Raw genomic sequence first — 17,868 nt, 5'->3', positions numbered from 1 at the left:
GCAGTTTTTTTTCTGGTGGTTGATTTCCAGTCATATAGCGTTGTGGTCCGAAAAGATGCCTGATATGATTTCAATTTTCTTAAAGTTACCGAGGTTGGATTTGTAGCCCAGGATGTGATCAATCTGAGCGAATGTTCCGTGTGCACTTAAGAAGAATGTGGATGCTGCCGCTTTGGGATGGAATGTCCTGTAAATATCTATGAAGTCCATCTGCTTTAATGCTTCATTCAGGAGTGCCCACTTTACAGAGAAGGAGGCTGCAGCCTGTGGTGGCGGAGCGGCTTGCCCCAGGCCGCACTGGGTGAGCAGGAGTGGGATTGGGCCCTGCAGCTGGTTTGGGCGCCTGGGCACCCTCCAGGGCAGGTGGGCCCGGTGGACCCCGTGTCTGGCTGTGAGGCCTTAGCCCAGGGCCAGCCGTGGGGGAGGCAGCTTTCTGGCAGGGAGCAAGGTGAGGGTCTGGCCCCTGGGGAGCTCAGGGGGAGCAGCCGGGCTGGGGGGCAACATCCACGAAGCATCCCCAGGGCAGCTCCTGGGCGTGGGCCTCTGCCTGCCCTGCCATCCTGCCTTCCCCCACTCCATGGCTGCCTGTCTGCCTGTCCAGTCCACCCATTTTTCTGTCTGTCTTGTCGCCTGCTCGGCAGGGTTCTGTGGCCAGTCACGCCTGCCCTCAGCTCTCCTCCATGGCCCTCCCCAGCCCGCAGTTCCCACCCTGCAGACCCGCAGTCAGGGTGCGGGTGTCGGGGTCAGCAGTGACCCCGTGTGGCCGCAGCAGGCATGGCAGCAGCTGAGCACCGCCCTGGAGGTGTCGGGTGGGGGTGTGAGGAGGGGTCGTGGGGAGAGGCAGAAAGCCTGCTGGAGGTGGGCTCCTGGCCCTGAGTCCTTTGGGGGCCATCCTTCACCCTCTGCACAGACACTTGCTGAGCAGCGTCTGTGGGCCAGGCCTGTGCTGAGGGTGAGGGGCTCGGTGGAGAGGCAGGCGGGCAGGGCCCACTTGGCGGCTGATGCTCTGAATGGATTGAGGAGACAGCATGGCACGTGGGCAAGGGCGTGGAATGAGGAGAGTTGGTGGTAAATGAGGGGTTTTGGGTGAGGGGTGTTGCGTGGCAGGGAGTGAGATGTGGGCAGAGGGTGGAGGCCATGGGGAAAGGCAGGGCAGTTGTCAGCGAGGAGGTGGGACTGGGGGGGGTGACAGGAAGGGGATGCTACCCCCTGCACCCCAGCCCCAAGAGAAGGGGTCATGGGGGGCGCGTCACAACAGCCTCCTGTCTGGGCTGCCGCCCCTGGTCCCCTCTGGTGCTCCTGCTACAGATAAGGAGGCGCTGGGAGCAGAGGCTGGGACCTGGTCTCTGCAGATGCGCTGCAGGCAGGCAGGCAGTCGCCTCTGGCTCCATCCTGGCTGAGATCTTGCTGGGATTCCAAGTGGGAGCCCAGGAGCCCCACAACATCCCAACGCCTGAGAGAAGGGGCCTGGCCCAGCTGGGCACAGGACAGGGTGTGTGACCTCCAGCTGGCTGAAGGCCCAGGCACCAGCCCACCAGCTCTCTCCCATGTTCTGAGACGCTGGGGGGCCCTGAGGTTGGCACCATGGGGGCAGCAGCTTTATGAGAGGCCTGGTGAGACCAGGTACATGCTCTGCTCTTGGTGGCTGGGCACAGGGGTCCTCCAGGGGTGCAGCCGACAGAGCTTCTGTCCCCCGGTCAGACCCCTCCTGGGTGTTCACTGCATGGGGCGGCAGTGGGGGGTGGGGGTGGGGTCCCCACAGCCAGGACCACAACCGTCCATCCTGGCTCATGTTGGGGGCTTTGGGCAAAGGTCAGCCCAGTGCAGGATGGAGGTGGCGGTCTGGGGCTCCCTGAAGCCTCCACATCAGGCACATTCACGGTCACTTGCAGGGTCAGTCACTGAGCGTTTATTCCCAGTCCTTGGAGCCCAGCTCTGGCCGGGGCCGTGCGAGAATGTTTTGTGGGATGGCGGAGGTGGGGGCTGGCTACTCTTGCTCCTGGGGTGAGGTTTGATGACCCGCAGCTTCCTGGGAACTTCCAGGCAGGCAGCGGAGGCAGTGGCGACAACTAGGGGCCCAGAAGACCCCCCCAGGGGCAGCACTGGTGTCAGGTCTGGAGAGATGGCCTGGGAGGTGGGGGCCAAGGGCGGGGCCACACCCACCTGCGTGAGACACTCAGGATGCGAGTGCAGGGAGCAGCATCTGGCAGAAGCAAAGGCACAAGGTAGGACCAGCCTGGCAGGGAGGCTCGAGGTCTGCAGGTGGAGACCTGGCCAGGCTGGGGTGAGGGCACAGAGGGTCCAAGCAGAGCAGTGGGCAGCAGGGGTATGGGGCAGCACTGGGGTATGGGCTGGGGGCCCAAGAGGAGCCCACCTTGAGGCTGGCCCAGGTCCTGGCACACCTCTTCTAGGGTGGCCCCAATCAAGTCTACACATTGGCCCCTTGGAATGAGGTTCTAGACCCTGGGAGGCGCTCTGAGGCTGGTTGGGTGGGTTGCTGGGAGAAAGGCCCACGGGGGACCCACAGCCTAAGAGCTCCATCCTCTGGAATCGTGGCTGCTGGGCTCCTGCTGCCGGCCCCTCTCCAGGCCTGGCCACTGCAGGGGTAGGTCCAGGGCTCTCACCTACAGCCCCCCCCACCCCACCTGCCTCAGGGGCCCGGCCTGCCACCCCCACCCATCATGCCACTCTCAGTTGTCCGGCTCCAGCGTCCACTCCGACAGCCACTGCAGGCACGAGGCCCGCTGTGCCTCTGTCTCAGGGGGCTTGGCAGGAGGCAGTGGGGGTTGGCCTGGCCCAGGCAGGGGTGCGGAGGGGCTGCAGGGTCCGGCGCCCCCTTCTGTGGGGCCAGGGTCTGGGGCAGTCCGCAGGACCTGGATGAGCGTGTCCAGGGGCTGCAACAGGGTGTGGGGGCTCCAGCAGGCATCAAGGGCAGGCACGAAGGGGTCGGGCGTGCAGGCTTCCACGCGCTCCGTGCACGTGGGGACGCGCAGGTAGAAGGCGTGGAGCATCATGCGGAAGGGCTGGTCCTCCCGGCCGGAGGCCTGGCCGTAGGTCAGGTCTCCCACGATGGGGTGGCCGAGGGCGCTGCAGTGCACGCGCAGCTGGTGTGTCCGGCCTTTGGGGAGGAGACGGGGCCAGTCAGGGGGGAGCGGGGCCTATGCCCACCACCACAGTCCCCCGTCAAGGCCTTGGCGCCTCATGGAGCTCCTGGGGACAGCAGACCTCCCAGATTCATGACCAAAGATGGCAGAGCTCAGAATGGAAGTGGCTTCTACGGGGGCCCCGAGCGAGGGCAGCGCCAGGGCTGTGCTCGACCTGCTGGAGAACCCGGGCCCGAGAGACCCTGCGTGGGGCAAGAGCCTGCAGGGTGCAAGGCTGACTGTGGGGGAGGAGTCACCTGGCCAGATGCTGGGCGACACCAGCCAGGTTCTTTTCCTGTACGAGGGGGATGCTTCAGTGCTCTGCGTGAGAAGATGCCCGGGGCAAGAACTATCAGCAGGGCAAGGAGCCGGACAGCTGCCTGGCCCCTGCCCTGGACGCACCTGTGAGAGGCTGCAGCAGTACTTTGGAGACAGGATCACCTCCGTACAGCCCGTGTTCCAGGACTACCAGCTCTGTGAGGCTTGGTTTGGGGTTCTCACAGCCTAGGGGGAGCAAGGCAAGCTCCGAATCGGTTGGGCCAGCTCCGAGGGCGAGTCCACCCCAGCCCAGGCCACCCGCCTGGGTTGCCCCAGCCCATGCAAGGTCCCTGTGTCCCTGGCCCCCGTCCCCGGCCCCTCTGCACCTTGTGTGCCCTCAATGCACATGGTGTGGGTCCGGCCTTCTGTGCTGTTCTTGCCGATGGCATAGCTGATGGTCACCCGGCTCTCCTGGATGTGCCCCCGCACCTGCCAGGCAGGAAGTCACATGTTGCTAAAGGGGCCACCCGCCACTGCTGGGGAGCCCGGCTGACAGTCAGAGCCTGTGACAGCGGACGGAGAGTTGGAGTCCTCTGCCCCAGCGGCCAGCTGAGCCTTACCAGCGCCAGATAAGCCTTGGTGACCCGCCGGTCCTTGAAGCACCTGTAGGCACTGCCTGCGGCCGCCTTGTTCAGGGCCACACAGAGCGCCCCACTGGTGGAGAAGTCCAGCTGGTGGCAGAACCTGGCGTAGGGCAGAGGGTCAGCGGTGGCTGGGCTGGGGGTTGCTTCCTCCCCACAGAGGCTGCTGTGGGTACCTGTGCCCCATTCCTGCACACCTGAACCCGTAGCAGGTGTCAGGGTCAGCCAGCTCTGGGAAGCGGTGCCGCAGCTGCTTCTGGAGGGTCAGCGTCTCCCTCCAAGCCTTGCTGTCGATGCGCACGTCCCAGTGCTTGTTCACCACCAGGAAGTCATGGCTCCTGTATACAACGCACAGGTTCTCCACGCTGCCTGGCTCCATGGTGGTGCCTGCAACACGGAAGTGCGTGGAGTGGGGTTCCTGGGTGCCCACGTCAGAGTTCTGCTCACCTGGCATGGACACCCTGGCTCCCCGGGGTCCTGGGTCTGAAACTGTGGAAGCTATCTGTCAGGCAAGCTCGTAGACCTACTGGGCGCCTGCACCCTCACCCCTGAGTCAAGTAGCAGAGTATCTACCAGCTTGGGGGGGGGTGGGGGCGGGGGGTGTGCCTGGCCAGTTGCTCTGGGCTCGCCTGGGGCCGTCCTGCCCAAGGACCTGGGCCTGGGGAGAAGCAATCTTGCTTTCCACCCTGCCTCCTGGAGCCCTTCCCAGAGAGGCTCCGGCCGCGCGACAGGGGCCTTTTTCCGAGTGAGGCTGGGTTCAGGGCAGAGAATAGTGCCTCCATTGCCCACGTAGACACCCCCTGCTCTGCCTCCGCTCCGTGGAACCCCAGCCTCCCGCGTCCGATGGGCACAGGCCGAGGGGTGCTTGTCGGACTTCGGCTGTGAGCCCCTCGCGCCCCGGCCCACTCCAGAACCGACCTGCAGCTCGGCTGCGCCGTCCAGGACCCCGATGCCTCCGACCGGCCCTGGCTCCTGCCCTCGAGTCTCCACGCCTTGTGGCCTAGGGGCACCGGAACTGCCGTGGCGACCGCAGAGCTAAACCTCTCAGGGCTGGGCCTGCGCGCCCCCGTCCCCGCCCACGCATAGATTGGCGGCCCTGCTGACCAATGGAGAGCGCCTAGGATCCACCGCTCCAGTCTCAGCGCACAGACTCTGGCCCGCCCAGCCTGCCCGAGCAGCCCCGCCCCCGCCCCACCCCGCCCCCGCCCACTGACCAATGGCGTGAGCCGCCGGGCACGCCTGCCATTGATTGGCGGCGCCGGGACGTTCCGGGCGTGGGCTGCGCGCGCGGCGCGGGAGGTTCGGAGCCAGTGGCTGGCGGGCCATGGAGGACTACGAGCGGGAGCTGTACGGTGTAGAGGATGATGACTTCGACAGCCAGTTCGCAGCTGAGCTGGAGGTGCTGGCGGAGCTGGAAGGTGGGTGCGAGCTCGTCCCGGGTAGTTCGGGAGGATCCCGGCTTGCCCGGGGCGTTCGGGAGGGCTGCTGGGAGGGGAGGGGAAGCGCCAAGGCCGGGAGGCAGGAACCGCCTTTAGAGAGAGCTCGGCGCTGCAGCGCCGCGCACCGCAGAAGCTGTGGCTGTGCTGTTTGTGCCGACGGGCTGCCCTGAGCGGCTGCAGTGAGTCTTCTCTCCGCAGGAACAGCCGCCCTGACACCTTCCAGGAGCCTCCGGCCTGCCCCCACCATGGGCCGGCCCCGCCTGACGTTCGAGGAGGCCATTGCTGGAGGGGACGCTGCCACTCACTGTTCTCCAGGCAGACCTCCAAAAGGCGGTAGTGGCGGTGCCAAGAAGAGGCAGCTGACGGCTGACATCCAGGGGACCATATCCCTGCCTCCTAGTACGTTTGCAGGGGTTCAAAGCTGTAGGGGTGGGATGTGAGGCCGGGGAAGGACCGCTGTTTCTCCCCAGCCCCTAGGATCAAACGGTCCAGGCTGGAGGCCGCCAGGAGGCTGAACTTCAGGCCCGACGAAATGGAAGATCTGCTGCCTCCTGATTCCCCCACTCGGGACATCATTCTGCCACCGAGTCCTGAGGTCCCCGCTGAGCTGTGGGGCAGCGGGTGTGTGGCCTAGGGCACAGGTTTCCTGGGGGGACCTTGGAAGGATCCTGTTCCTGGGACAAAGATCCCAAGGGCTCTGTGCCTTTGGGAGGGCTGGGTAACCGAGGGTGGATCTCGAGATGGCCCTGGTCCCTTCCCAGACCCTCGGACACTGGGGCTGAGGAGGGCTGCACCGGAGCCTCGCCAGCCGCCCGCAATCCTGTCCTGAGGCGGCCCCCTGTGTTGGAGGACTACATCAACGTCACCTCCACGGGCGGCGACCGTGCTTTTCTGGTGCTGAGGGATGACCCAGTGGGCACTGGGGTGCAGGTGGGTTCTGTGCAGCCACAAGCAGGGGCCTGCACAGCCTATCCTGAATCTGACCACGAGGACCCCTCAGGAGGACCACCTGGCCTCTGGTCTCTAGGGGATGCTTGGGAGCGCCACCTTCTCCCTTCTCTCCCCACCCTTCTCCTCTTCCCTCCTTCTCTCCTCTTCTCTTTCCTGCTCCTCTTTTTTCTCCCCCTCCCTCTGCTGCCTCCTCCTCATCCTGCCTTTTTCTTCTCCTTTTTCTTCCTTTCTCTCTTGTTCTCTCTTTTTTTTTTCTCTCTCTTTCCTTTTTTTCTTTTAGGCTACTCTTCTTTCCCTCCTCCTCCCTCTCCCTCCTCCCTCCCCCTCTCTCCTCCCTCCCCCACTTCCCTCTCCCTCCTGCCTCCTCTCTCTCCCTCCTGCCTCCTCCCTCTCCCCCTCCCTCTCCCCCCTCTCCCCCTCCCTCTCCCACTTCCCTCTCCCTCCTCCCTCTCTCTCTCCCTCCTCCCTCTCTCTCCCTCCTCCCTCTCTCTCTCTCCCTCCTCCCTCCTCCTTCTCCCTCCCCCCGCCCTCCTCCCTCCCCCACTTCCTCCTCCCTCTCTCTCTCCCTCCTCCCTCCCCCCCTCCTTCTCCCTCCCCCCACCCTCCTCCCTCCCCCACTTCCCTCTCCCTCCTCCCTCCTCTCTCTCCCTCCTCCCTCCCTTTTCTCCTCCTCCTCCTTCTCCCCCCTCCCTCTCCCACTTCCCCCTCCCTCCTCCCTCCTCTCTCTCTCTCCTGCCTCCTCCCTCTCCTCCCTCCCTCTCTCCCTCACTCCTCCTTCCTCCCTTCTCACTCTCCCTCCTCCTCCTCCTTTCTTCTCCCTTCTCTCTCCTGCTTCCTTCCTCCTTCTTTTTCCCTCACTCTTTTCTCTCTCCTCGCTCCTTCTCCTCCTTCTCCCTCCTTCCTTTTTCTTCTTTTTTTGCCTTTCTCCTTCTGCTCCCTCGGTTTTGGACCTGCCGCTATCCCAGTAGAGTCGGGGTTTCTCCGCTTGGGGTCCCTGGGAGAGGGGGTTCCTCATGAGCCGCTGAGCTAGGGAATGCCACCTGGGCTCCTGAGCACTGTTGGGAGGGATGCTGTGGGAACCCCATAACCTAAGGGGGGGTGACCGTTGCCCTCCTTTCCCCACAGAGCCCTTTCCTTGACATCCGGTGGCGTGGCCATGGCCATGGCCCGCTGGACCTGCTGGGCGTGTCCTTCACCTCCCTGAAGGAGAAAGTCGACAGCGAGGTGGTGTCTGCTGGGGTTTGCTGGGTGGGGAGAGGCAGCTCGGGGGTGACTGGCGGGTGGAGCCGTCCTGATCCCAACTCCACTGTGTGCACAGCGGCGGCAGCGCCTGTTGAAGGAGGCCCAGCAGCTCTCCGACACTCTGTGCAGGTGATGCGGGGGGGCCTCCACCCCTGGGGTTCTGGCCAGTGCTTGGGCTGCCTGCCCCCCCAAGCCTGTATCCCGCAGCGGGGTGCTATCCCTGCCTGGGGTTAAGGCCCGGTGGCTCAGGGCACGTTGCTGTCTAGTCTCAGGGCGGAGAAGGTGGAGGAGGAGGCCCAGCCCACGGGGGCCCCTGCGGAGGAGCCGGCCCCCCACCAGGACGCCTCTGAGCATTGCCTCTGGGTGGACGAGTTCGCACCCCAGCGCTACACGGAGCTGCTCAGTGACGATGTGAGGCCTTGTTCTCGCTCAAGTGTGCTTGGCTCCTTTGTGCCCAAGAGGAAAGCACTCGGGCCTGGCACTCCTTTGTGTTGCCAGCCTGCGGGGGTGTCAGGATTTAGGGGAGGGTCAGCTTTGTAGAGTTATGGATGAGGCGGCCCAGTCCGTGCGGGGCTGGCGTCTTGCTAGGCACTGGCCTGGGCGGGCATCCAGGATGCCCCCTGCCCGCAGCCTGTTTTCTCTTCCCTGCTCACAGTAGCTCATGAGGGGATGCTCTTGGGGGTGGTGGGGGCTCCTGGAGGGGTCAAGGCCCGGGCACTGGGGAAGGAGGCCTGGGTGTGAGCCCCACTCTGCTCCTCACTGGCAGGGTGGCCATACGTCGGTCGCTTGTCACGGAGCCTTAGCATCCCAGTGTGTCTCTTTGGGCTCAGGACAGCAGTCTGATGGGAGGGGGCAGGCACGGGGGGCCCTTGGTGCTTGTGGGGCCCCCCCCCGAGGCCAGGCCTCTCTTCCTACAGTTCACTAACCGCTGCCTCCTCAAGTGGCTGAAGCTGTGGGACCCAGTGGTGTTCGGCCAAGACAGGCCTACCCGGAAGCCCAGGCCCAGTGTGGAACCCGCCTGTGGTGGCAAGGAGGCCACAGCCTCCAGTAAGTGGAAGAGCCACGAGCAGGTGCTGGAGGAGATGCTGGAGGCTGAGCTGGACCCCAGCGGTCGACCGCGGCAGAAGGTGAGCTGTGCTCCCCAGGTGGCGGGTGCTTCTGCAGCCTCTGGGGGCCCTGAGGCACGCTGGTTGCTCTTGCTTCTGCGGGCGGGCTGGTGCCAGGCGTCAGGTGAAGTCAGCGCTGCTCGCAGGGCCCTGCGCCTCCCCTTTAACACAAGGGCCTCCGGGGGGATCCTGCTTGTCGATTACGTCCGTAGCGGCTGTGTCCTCGTTGGGTCCAGGTGTCCCGTGCTACACCCGAGGTTTTCTCTCGCTCTGGGCCACCCGTGGGCTGGGGCTCGTTCCCCTTTGGTGACCAGGGTGCGAGGACCTCCCTGAGCACCGAGCCCTGTGGCACAGGATTTGCGGTCTGGTAGTTGGGCCAGGGACTCAGGAGGTGGTGCTGGTTATGGCGTGTTTTTTCTGCCTCGGCTGCAGGTGGCGCTGCTGTGTGGGCCCCCGGGGCTGGGCAAGACCACCCTGGCCCATGTGATCGCGCGGCACGCTGGGTACTGTGTGGTGGAGATGAACGCCAGGTGAGGGGCCAGGTGCTGTGTGGTGGAGGTGCACACGAGGCGAGGGCTGGGGGCTACAGTCCTGACGTGTCTGGTCGCATCTGGGACACAGCCCTGAAGGTGCGGGTTGGAGGTGGGGCTGGTCCCCCCCTCGGGGCTGCCAGGGACTCGGCCCAAGTGGGTGGGGTGGCCTCGTGGAGTTCCTCGAGGTGTGGGCCCGGAGGCTTCGTCCTGGGAGACCGCCCTTCAGGGATCCGAGCTGAGGCCACGGCCACCCTGACAGCCCTTCCCTGGCCTCATGGTTCCAGTGACGACCGCAGCCCTGAGGCCTTCCGCACGCGCATCGAGGCGGCCACGCAGATGGAGTCGGTGCTGGGCTCCGGCGGGAGGCCCAACTGCCTGGTCATTGATGAGATCGACGGGGCCCCCACGGTGGGCCTCCTGGGTGCGTGGTGGCTGGGCAGGCGGGCGGGCAGGGGGGTCTGCAGCTCATGATGCCATCCGCACATCCCTCTAGGCTGCCATCAACGTCCTCTTGAGCGTCTTGGACCGCAAGGGCCCGCAGGAGGCAGAGCCGGGGGCCCCGGCCATGGCTGCGGGCGGGGGGCGGCGGCGCCGGGCGGAGGGGGGGCTCCTGATGAGGCCCATCATCTGCATCTGCAATGACCAGTGAGTGGGGCGGGGTCTCCGCTGGGTGGGCTGTCCCCCGGGCCCACCCGGCCCCCCGCTCTGGCTGGGCTGTGGGCACAGCCTGGCGCCCCAGCCACGGGCTCGCTGTGGACACTGCTTGCCCTGCAGATTTGCACCTTCGCTCAGGCAGCTGAAGCCGCAGGCTCTCCTGCTCCACTTCCCGCCCACGCTGCCCTCCAGGCTCACCCAGCGGCTCCAGGAGGTCCGTGAGGGCTGCCCCCACCCTGTTGGCCCCAGGACATGGGTGGAGGTGCTGGGCCTGGCTGGTCTCTGGTCATGGGTGGTCCCAAGCAGGGATGGAGGCCCTTGCACGGAGGCCCTTCCACGGGAGTCTGCGGCCTTTGAGTGCGTTTCACCTGTTTCTTGGGGAGGTGACTGCAGGGGGGTTTCTGGGGGAGATGCCTGCCCACCCACCTGCCCGCCCCCTGCAGATCTCCCAGCAGCGAGGCATGCAGGCCGACCCGGGCGCCCTGGCGGCCCTCTGCGAGAAGACGGACAATGACATCCGTGCCTGCATCAACGCCCTGCAGGTGGGCGGGGGCCGGGGCGGGCTGGAGGTGGGGGGCAGCCAGCCCTCCCCCGATGTCCAGTGTCTGTGGGAGGTGGTCAGGCCCTCACGCCCTGCCCCCCACGTCCAGTTCCTGCATGGGCGGGGCCGGCGGAAGCTGAGCATCCAGGTTGTGCAGACCACACGCGTTGGCCTCAAGGACCAGCGCAAGGGGCTCTTCTCCGTGTGGCAGGAGGTCTTCCAGCTGCCCCGGGCCCAGAGGTAGGTAGGCCCGCGTTGGCCCGGACCTCCCCGGGACCCCAGCCCTGGGTGCCTGCCAGCTCTGCCTCGGCTGCTTGCCTCTGCCTCGGCCTCCCACACTGCCCCTTCTGTGCCACCTTGGGGGGTCGCAAAGGTGCATGAGCCGGTGCTGCTGGAAGGGGTAAGGTGGGCAGGGCTGGGCCCGCTCCAGCCTCAGCCCCTCTCTGCAGGCGCCGTGTGGGTCAGGACCCGACCGTGCCCACCCCCACGCTCCTGCTCGGTGATGGGCACACGGGCTCGGGAGCCCTCACTGCCGAGGTGCCCCTGACCATGGCCTCGCAGCGGTTCTATCACATTCTGCACGCGGCGGCCTCTGCAGGCGAGCATGAGAAGGTGGTCCAGGTAATGGCCCTTCACTCGAGACTGGGGGTCTGGGGGCCCCCGATGGTCAGGTGGTGCTGAGCCCGAGGAGAAGCAGGCAGACCAGGGGGCAGGGGAGAGCAGACACAGGGCGTCTGGAGAAGGACTGGCCCGTGACGTGAGGGGGACGGCTAGCGTGGTGGAGAAGCAGGGCGGGGGTCGTCTGCAGGGTCGCTCTGACTTGTCTGGGAATTGTCTGAAGAGCAGCGGCAGCAGCGGCCAGCAGGGGCTGGATTCTGGATGTGAGTGGCAGGGACGGGGACAGGGGTGCACGTGGGGTGGAGAGCATGTGGCCAACGCCCCCCGCATCCTCTGGGAAGCCTGGTGTCAGCTGCCTCCCTGGCTAAGCAGCTTAGGATTACAGCCGGGGATCCTTGCAAATCCGGAAATCCACCGTGCGGAGGGCAGTGCCCCCACATGGAGCAGGCGTGGGATGTCGTGCCCTCAATTCTGGTGGACAGAACTTCCTTTGGGGGGGCGGGGGCTCCTCATCAGCACCTCTCCGGGCCAGCCTTCCTGGCGCCCCCCCCCCCCAGGGCCCTGTGGCCGCTCGCTGGTGTTTGGGGCTGTACTTGAGCCCCTGGGTGGTGCTTGCGCTGTGGGTGGGGGCGGGAGGCTGGAGGGGCTCAGGGACCGGCCCACCTGCCCGCAGGGTCTGTTTGACAACTTTTTGCGGCTGAGGTTGCGGGACTCCAGCCTGGGCACCGTGTGCGTGGCCCTTGACTGGCTGGCCTTCGATGACCTGCTGGGCCGGGCCGCCCACCACGGCCAGAACTTCCAGCTGCTCCGCTACCTGCCCTTCCTGCCCCCGGCCTTCCACCTGCTCTTCGCCACCAGCCATGTGCCAAGGATCGCCTTTCCCAGCAGCCAGCAGGAGGTGCGCCCGCGCCCTGCCCATGCCCAGGGTCTTGTCCAGGGCTCCTGGGTGACCCGGTCCTGGTTCACCTGCCCCAGGCCCAGAACCGAATGAACCGGACCCAGAACCTGATCAAGACGCTGGTGTCTGGCATCACGCCGGCCACCCGCAGCCGGGCTGCCCCTCAGGCCCTCGTCTTGGACACCCTTTGTCTGCTCCTGGACATCCTCGCGCCCAAGCTGCGCCCCGTGAGTGCTTCGCCCAAAAGGGGGTGGCTGGGGCTCCTGAGGGGCCGGGCCCCTGGCCGCGCTCAGTGTCCCCGGCCACTGGCCCACAGGTGAGCACGCAGCTGTACAGCACCCGGGAGAAGCAGCAGCTGGCCAGCCTTGTGGGCACCATGCTCGCCTACAGCCTGACCTACCGCCAGGAGCGCACGCCCGACGGGCAGTACGTCTACAGGCTGGAGCCGTGAGTCTGCGCGGGGCCCAGGCTGGAGGGGTTGGGGGCTGGGGGTGGGGGGCTGGGCTCCAGGTGCCCTGGGCCCTGGTCAGGTGTGTGCGTCTCAGTTTCCTTGTTGGGGGGAGGGGTCACTTCTAGCTCAGCCCTTTGATGTGACCGTGACGTCGGGCCCCCAGAGGGCCCTCGTGCTGCCCAGGGCTCTGGTTCTCTGTCCTGAGGTGGCCACGGGCACAGCGTCCGGGTGCAGGGCTCAGAGGCAGTAACAGTGGTGCTTCTCAGGCCCTCGGCCCCAGGCCTGAGCCCAGGCCCTGCCTTCCTGTGTCGGTTTCTCTCCGTGTGGCGCTCTGCAGGCCCATGTACGTGGGGTACCCGAGGCTCGGGTGCGTAACTCACGTGCTGCCTCGGGGTGGGGGCCCGGCAGCGCCTGGCTCGTGCATCACGGCCGCCGGGGCGGGTGTGGTGAGAAGCCCCGGCCCTGTCCTTGACTGGTGCCCTGACATCCTGCCCTGTCCTGCCCCTGAGAGCAGGAATGTGGAGGAGGTCTGCCGCTTTCCTGAGCTGCCTGCCCGCAAGCCCCTCACCTACCAGGCCAAGCAGCTCATCGCCCGCGAGATTGAAGTGGAGAAGATGCGACGGGTGGAGGCCTTGGCCCGGGCCAGGGACGGCCCCCAGGTGAGTGCACCCCGGGGCTGGCAGGGCAGGGCCCCTAGAGTGCACGCTCCTGGGCGTGGTCCTGCCTAGTCAGCTCTCACTGTACTCGACTTTCTGCAGGTGGATGGGGGTCCCCTGGGGGGCACTGGAGGGACAGGGGTGCAACCACCAGCCCCCTGCAGCCACAAGCAGCGGCTGGAGTGTGTCCTGAAGGGAGCCGCGCTGGAGGAACAGGTGCCTGTGGGTGTGGGGGCGGGGCCAGGAGGCCAGAGGGTGGGGCCAGGTGGGTGTGGGCCAGGTGAGCTGGGGTGGGCTGGTTCTGAGCCCTGGAGCTCTGGCTCCCTGTGCTCAGCTCGATAATTCCACCTGGGCTCAGTTTCCCATCTGGGCAGGATGTGCTGGGCAGGATGCTCTGGGCAGGATGCTGGCACCTTCTGCCCTGGGCCTGACCTTGGCAAGGGGCAGGTGGCCGTGAGGGTGGTGGAGAGGGAGGGGCCGTTGCCCAGAGGTGCCTGGAGATGCCTGGTCCCTGGGAGATGACTCTGGGCCCCTCCTGGGTAGGGGACTCTCTACTGTGGGTCAGTCCCCAAGAGCCTGACTGACCTGTCTCCTTCAGCTGGAGCGGGACTTCTTTGGCCGTGTGGTCGTCAGGAGAGCAGCAGCCGTGAGCTCAGGTATGTGGGGGCGGTGGAGGGGGGTTGGGGGGACCGGGGTCGGGGCTGGGTGGAGGAACAACACAGCCGTGTGGCCCCCACAGAGGACACAGCCCCTGAGCCTGACTCGGCCGAGCGGTGCATGGGCACCGCCGTGGGCAGGAGTGACGTCTGGTTCCGCTTCAAGGAGGGTGTCTCTAACGCTGTGCGGCGTGGCGTGTACATCAGAGACCTGCTCTAGCCGGGGCTGCCCCGAGCCGGGGTCTGCTGGGCACCCCGGGCTGCGCTGGCCTCTCCGACCCCCACCGGACACCCAGGATCCATGCCGGCCGCCCCGATCCACGCCAGACGTCCCCACGCCCACACTGGACGCCTGGTGTGCCCTCTGCTAGAAAGTGGACACGAGCACGTTCTTCCTCGGAAAGTCTTTATAAAAGTCCGACCCTTGCAGAGTCGTCCTGGTTCCCGGGAGGCGGAGTCCGGGGGGGCCTCACAGGATGGCGCACTTGCCCTTCTCCACCCACGGGTTGCTCTTCATCAGGTCCGGGTTCAGGAAGGGGTCCTTGGGGATCCCCTCCTCGATCCACTTGAGGAGCCTGTGGGGTGGGGAGGTGGGGGGTGAGCACCTGCCCCCCCAAGTGCTGCGTGATGGCTGCGCGAGGGGGTGTGGTCCTGGCTCATGCAAATGAGCCCGGGGCAGGGAAATGAGATGCAAAAGTCAGTCATGGCCTGGGGACCCACTCGGGGATGGTCTTGGATGACGTCTCCCTCTGGAAGGCCAGCTGGTACTTGAGACTCTCCACCTCCTTCTTCATCTGGGGCACGTCCCACTCCTCCATGGCGTCAGGGGCTTCGGAGGCGGCCAGCTTGGGGCTAGAGGGTAGGAGGGAGCAGCAGAGCCAGGGCGCTGCCGGCTGCAGTCAGTCCCTGGATGCTCCCCCCCCCAACACACACACAAAGGGAGGGAGGGAGCCCCACCTGCGCACACCGACACCAGCTCACTGCCTGGGCAGGTCCCCATGGCTTGTGCTACCCACAGGCGTACAGGGCTCGGAGCTGAGGCCCGCTAATGAGGCCCCGTGTGCCTGTGCCCCACCTCCCATGGGGCTAATTAACTGCAGAGAAAACATTCCACCCTTAGCCTTGAACCGTTACCCGGTACCCGCCAGCAGAGCCTCACCAAGGCCGGGCCTTCGAGTAGGAGAGGGATGGGGCCCTGGGAGAGGGCAGGACGGGTCCCTCACCCATCCATCGGTGAGGCCTACTTCCCACACCTGGGACAGCCCAGACCGTCGTGTAAGCCGTGGCACACGCCCTTGCCCACATGCCTCCTGCTTTGCATGGGCAAAGCCGGTCCCGAGGCCAGGGGAATCCAGGGGTGGGAAGGTGAGGCGGCTATTTGCATCTCTGCCCAGGGTTGGGGGCAAGTGCTGAGGTTCCTGGGGTCACAGGCTGCACAGCTGGCCCAGGACGTGGGACTCCTGCAGTGGCCCAGTGTCTCCCACCTGCGCACGAGCCCCCTGCGGGTCTCTGAGTGTGAGCCTGCCTGGCGAGCTGCAGGTTCAGAGCTCTCAGGAGACCTGGCAGGCTGGGGTCCAGAGGGCAGGTGGCTCCTCGCCGCCCCCGCCCCCTCCCACTCAAGGGTCTGGAGAGCCCCTTGCTGCCTCTGACCTCTGCCCTCATTGCCAGGCTTCCTTGACCCAGAAAGGATGGGCAGGGGCTGCCGTCTGCCCCCAGCTGGGGAGGGGGGTCTTCCGGGAGGGGCAGCCCTGCCCGTGGTGGTGAGCAGAGGCTCCCCTCCCAGAGGTCCCAAGTACCAGCATCCCACCAGCCTCAGAGTCACGTGGGCAGGGGCGTCCCAGGCTGGGGGGCAGGGGCGGTCCTGTCCGCAGTCCCATCCCCCACCGCCACCGCTAGCCCTACCTGCTCACAGCCGCCACCACCGTCCCCAAGCCTGCCGCCTGCCCCGCACGCCCCCAGCCCTAGCGCGCACGGCGCTCGCTTCGAGCGGCACTGCGGGAGGCATGCACGGCGCTCGGACGCGGCCAGCCTGCAGACCGAGGGGTCTTCTCCACCGGTCGGGCTGGCCCTTTGGGACATGCAAAGCCACTGCCCTTGTCCGAAGATGGACAGGCAGGGGCGCCTCTGGGGTTAGGATGGTCCAGGTCAGCCCAGTGGGACCTGGGCAAGCCCCAGATCTCTGGGCCTTGGTCTCCCGCTCAGCACGAGGGGCGGGTTCGCCAGACCTACCTTGGATGGTGACTGCGAGGGTACAGTGATGGCGAGGGCGAAGTGGTGGACGAGCGAGCCTGACACTCAGGCGGACAGAGCCCAGGCAGGGGCCCCGCCTACTCCTGCCACCTGGGCCAAGCCCTGGCGCCGCCCCCAGCCTCTGCCCTCCCTCCTCGGGGCTGGGCTGACTCCTGGGATCTGGCTCTGCCAGGCACGCTCTGCCGGCCTCTGGGGATAGGAGATGCGGCTGGGGACAGTGCAGGTTCAGCTCCTGCCCTGGGCAGTGAGGTGTCCTCCGGCTGGGCTGGGTGGCCTCCTGGGCTGCCACGTGGTTCAGTACCAAAGACTCAGCTCTGAGGTCATACCCCAGCCCCCCATGCCCTTCATGGGCTGGAGTCACCTGGACAGGTGGGAGAGGCGGGGATGGGTCAAGATGCTGTGCCCTCCAGGGCCTCAGCAGTGTCCACTGACAGGTCCGGAGCTGGCCTGCCCATGGTGTGACACTGAGGTCCAGACTGGGGTCCTGGACCTATACGGAACTGCTTCCTGTTCTGGCCCCTGACCCCGATTCCCAGGCCAGGGGCTGGCAGACTGGGCAGCTGCAGAGGGTGGCAGGGCCCAGCTCACCAACCAGTCCCCGCGGAGGCTGGACCCCACAGCTTCCTAGGGCCCCTGGCCCAGGCCCCTGGCTCTGCTCCCACGTGGAAGGCAGGACCTGTTGGTGTGTTCCCTCCCCCTCGGGCTCCTGGGCTCACTGTTGTGCTTGCATAAAACAAGGTCAGCTGTGCCTCCCCGGGTCCCTTGCACGGCAGCGTGACGATGGATCAGGCGGTACTTCTGGAACTGGGGCATGTGGCGAAAACTAGGGATTATTTTTATTATGGATTTATGGGGGGAGGGGGTGCTTAGAGCCAAGGGTGTCAGTGTCCTCCTCAGGGCAGATGGCTGGCAGTGCCACTGGCTTCACTCTACCCCGCTTCCTGGCCCCTCGGGTACCCTGGGACTGGCTGTATCCTGTCACTTGGGCTGCCTGGGGCTCTCCTGTGGCTGCGATCCCTGCTCACATGGGGTGGGGGCTCAAGGCAGGGTGAGAACCCCCAGAACTGGCTCAGGTTTGGAGCAAAACCCAGGCCAGGTGGGCTGCGCCACCCAGCTACACCTCCTCTTGGAGGGTGTGGGCACAATGGGCACCCAGTCCTTGCCAACTGTCCCTCCCAAGAGCCCCCCTGGGAGAAGCCCTGGTGTGACCCAGGAGGCTGTAGCCCCATAGCCTGCTCTGGGGCTGGCTTTGCAGGCACTGCTCTTTCGTTTTTTTGTCTTTTTAGGGCTGCATCCGCGACATGTGGAGGTTCCCAGTCTAAGGGTCTCATTGGAGCTGTAGCCGCCAGCCTATGTCACAGCCACAGCAATGCGGGATCTGAGCCACGTCTGCTACCTACACCCACAGCTCACGGCAATGCCGGATCCTTAACCCGCTGAACGAGGCCAGGGATCAAACCCACATCCTCCTGGATGCCAGTCGGGTTCATTAACCCCTGAGCCACGACGGGAACTCCTGTGGGCACCGTTTGATTTCCTCATCGTGGAGCAGAGCTCCATCGAGACCACAGCTGAAAGCAACCTAAGAGGCCTTGGTGGTGATGCTTGAACACACCTGTGTCCTCATGGCGCCACCTACAGGTGGGCCCTGGGCCCGGGTGGGAGCTGTGGCCGGCAGAGCATCTTGGCCTCTGACTCAGCGGTGCTGTTTTCCGCCTGGGAGTGCCAGTCACACCCACTGCCCGATGGCCCCTTGGTGCTCAGAGCGGTCCCTGTGCTGACCCTGGCGGCCCCCTGTGACGGAGCCCACGGCTCCCTGCGGCGCTCGAGA

At 66.0% G+C, this 17,868-nt stretch overlaps 3 protein-coding genes across 13 annotated transcripts; 1 reads left to right on the top strand and 2 right to left on the bottom strand.

The window, feature by feature from the left end:
* Positions 1 to 1,886: 1,886 nt before the first annotated feature.
* RPUSD1 (RNA pseudouridine synthase domain containing 1) lies at positions 1,887 to 5,059 on the bottom strand. 5 transcript variants are annotated; one of them, XM_005662237.4, is made up of 7 exons: positions 4,961 to 5,059; positions 4,219 to 4,429; positions 4,022 to 4,145; positions 3,788 to 3,890; positions 3,546 to 3,647; positions 2,874 to 3,118; positions 1,887 to 2,203 (listed from the first exon to the last, which is right to left on the bottom strand). In XM_005662237.4, the coding sequence occupies exons 2-7, from the start codon at positions 4,419 to 4,421 to the stop codon at positions 2,177 to 2,179; spliced, it is 804 nt and encodes a 267-aa protein (XP_005662294.1). In that variant the 5' UTR covers positions 4,422 to 4,429; positions 4,961 to 5,059; the 3' UTR covers positions 1,887 to 2,176. The 5 variants fall into 5 exon arrangements, 4 of the variants coding, with proteins under 4 accessions (XP_005662294.1, XP_005662295.1, XP_005662293.1 ...); XM_005662238.4 differs by having other exon boundaries at positions 4,240 to 4,429; XR_014839625.1 differs by lacking the exon at positions 1,887 to 2,203 and adding an exon at positions 3,401 to 3,464 and having other exon boundaries at positions 2,980 to 3,118.
* Positions 5,060 to 5,338: 279 nt separating this feature from the next.
* On the top strand, positions 5,339 to 14,214 carry CHTF18 (chromosome transmission fidelity factor 18). Of its 5 annotated transcripts, none has more exons than XM_021086878.2 (22): positions 5,339 to 5,460; positions 5,680 to 5,880; positions 5,952 to 6,102; positions 6,243 to 6,411; positions 7,558 to 7,656; positions 7,751 to 7,803; positions 7,947 to 8,085; positions 8,592 to 8,801; positions 9,213 to 9,310; positions 9,598 to 9,721; positions 9,807 to 9,958; positions 10,088 to 10,181; positions 10,411 to 10,509; positions 10,618 to 10,748; positions 10,958 to 11,129; positions 11,800 to 12,024; positions 12,102 to 12,251; positions 12,341 to 12,471; positions 12,990 to 13,134; positions 13,234 to 13,347; positions 13,730 to 13,787; positions 13,871 to 14,214. In XM_021086878.2, exons 1-22 carry the CDS (start codon positions 5,367 to 5,369, stop codon positions 14,005 to 14,007), a joined length of 2,946 nt encoding a protein of 981 aa, XP_020942537.1. In that variant the 5' UTR covers positions 5,339 to 5,366; the 3' UTR covers positions 14,008 to 14,214. The 5 variants fall into 5 exon arrangements, with proteins under 5 accessions (XP_020942537.1, XP_084874059.1, XP_020942538.1 ...); XM_085017933.1 differs by having other exon boundaries at positions 7,941 to 8,085; positions 9,807 to 9,857; positions 10,110 to 10,181; XM_021086879.2 differs by having other exon boundaries at positions 7,941 to 8,085; positions 13,954 to 14,214.
* GNG13 (G protein subunit gamma 13) lies at positions 14,177 to 16,156 on the bottom strand. 3 transcript variants are annotated; one of them, XM_005662239.4, is made up of 3 exons: positions 16,017 to 16,156; positions 14,508 to 14,639; positions 14,177 to 14,362 (listed from the first exon to the last, which is right to left on the bottom strand). In XM_005662239.4, exons 2-3 carry the CDS (start codon positions 14,603 to 14,605, stop codon positions 14,257 to 14,259), a joined length of 204 nt encoding a protein of 67 aa, XP_005662296.1. In that variant the 5' UTR covers positions 14,606 to 14,639; positions 16,017 to 16,156; the 3' UTR covers positions 14,177 to 14,256. The 3 variants fall into 3 exon arrangements, with proteins under 3 accessions (XP_005662296.1, XP_003124758.1, XP_084874245.1); XM_003124710.5 differs by having other exon boundaries at positions 14,508 to 14,673; positions 16,017 to 16,100; XM_085018119.1 differs by lacking the exon at positions 16,017 to 16,156 and adding an exon at positions 15,690 to 15,817.
* Between the last annotated feature and the right edge of the window lie 1,712 nt (positions 16,157 to 17,868).

The sequence above is a fragment of the Sus scrofa genome, chromosome 3 (assembly GCF_054392235.1).
Source record: "Sus scrofa isolate SSC_HxYL_T2T_F1_AM1 chromosome 3, Sscrofa_HxYL_maternal_Yorkshire_Landrace_v2.0, whole genome shotgun sequence".
NCBI lineage: Eukaryota > Metazoa > Chordata > Mammalia > Artiodactyla > Suidae > Sus > Sus scrofa.
The sequence above is the reverse complement of the archived record's forward strand: the minus strand, read 5'-3'. Positions and strand labels throughout refer to the sequence as shown.

Bases quoted from the DNA above. Each gene is read 5' to 3' on its own strand.
- RPUSD1 (XM_005662236.4), bottom strand. From the start codon at position 4,421: ATGGAGCCAGGCAGCGTGGAGAACCTGTGCGTTGTATACAGGAGCCAT. The intron at 3,891-4,021 runs GTAAGGCTCAGC...CCTGCCTGGCAG, and splicing joins CCAAGGCTTATCTGGCGCTG to GTGCGGGGGCACATCCAGGA. The intron at 3,648-3,787 runs GTGCAGAGGGGC...TGCTCCCCCTAG, and splicing joins GTGCATTGAGGGCACACAAG to GCTGTGAGAACCCCAAACCA.
- CHTF18 (XM_021086877.2), top strand. From the start codon at position 5,367: ATGGAGGACTACGAGCGGGAGCTGTACGGTGTAGAGGATGATGACTTC. The intron at 10,749-10,957 runs GTAGGTAGGCCC...CCCTCTCTGCAG, and splicing joins CAGCTGCCCCGGGCCCAGAG to GCGCCGTGTGGGTCAGGACC. The intron at 12,252-12,340 runs GTGAGTGCTTCG...ACTGGCCCACAG, and splicing joins TCGCGCCCAAGCTGCGCCCC to GTGAGCACGCAGCTGTACAG.
- GNG13 (XM_005662239.4), bottom strand. From the start codon at position 14,605: ATGGAGGAGTGGGACGTGCCCCAGATGAAGAAGGAGGTGGAGAGTCTC. The intron at 14,363-14,507 runs GTGGGTCCCCAG...CCCACCCCACAG, and splicing joins TCATCCAAGACCATCCCCGA to GCTCCTCAAGTGGATCGAGG.